The following is a 339-nucleotide window of genomic DNA, read 5'->3' as shown; positions in this document are numbered from 1 at the left end:
GCAGACAGACAGATACTCTTGGAGAATAAAAAGTTCCGTTTTGTATCGATAAATAACAGTTTGAGTAAATGTGTATTAGTGTATATGGGATGCTCTCTTTGCTACTCACCCCCTTAGTCATCGTTTCTCCAAGTCTCAGAAAGCGTGACTCGAGACTAACTTCGAGTGTAGCGAGTCTCTGAGTCAGCTGAGTCACCGCCTGACTCAGCTCCAGCAACCCCGGGACGCCCTCAGCGCCGACGCCAGCGGTTGTTCCTGTGGAGTCGTCGCCTTCGTCCGCTCCTCCGTGGCTCTGCAACAGATGATATGACAAATGTAGATTATCAGCGTTAATTTGTA

General features: G+C 48.7%; 1 protein-coding gene across 1 annotated transcript in view; it reads right to left on the bottom strand.

The window, feature by feature from the left end:
- The window catches only part of LOC119590754, a gene marked incomplete in the record, with an annotated part of 26,818 nt that overhangs the window by 14,859 nt on the left and 11,620 nt on the right, over window positions 1–339 (bottom strand). The window contains 1 exon segment of the mRNA XM_037939463.1: window positions 110–292. Coding sequence (XP_037795391.1) covers window positions 110–292 — 183 coding nt within the window.

Source organism: Penaeus monodon, chromosome 27 (assembly GCF_015228065.2).
Source record: "Penaeus monodon isolate SGIC_2016 chromosome 27, NSTDA_Pmon_1, whole genome shotgun sequence".
NCBI classification, from domain to species: domain Eukaryota; kingdom Metazoa; phylum Arthropoda; class Malacostraca; order Decapoda; family Penaeidae; genus Penaeus; species Penaeus monodon.
Note: the sequence above shows the minus strand (reverse complement) of the source record. Positions and strands in the feature narration are given on the sequence as shown.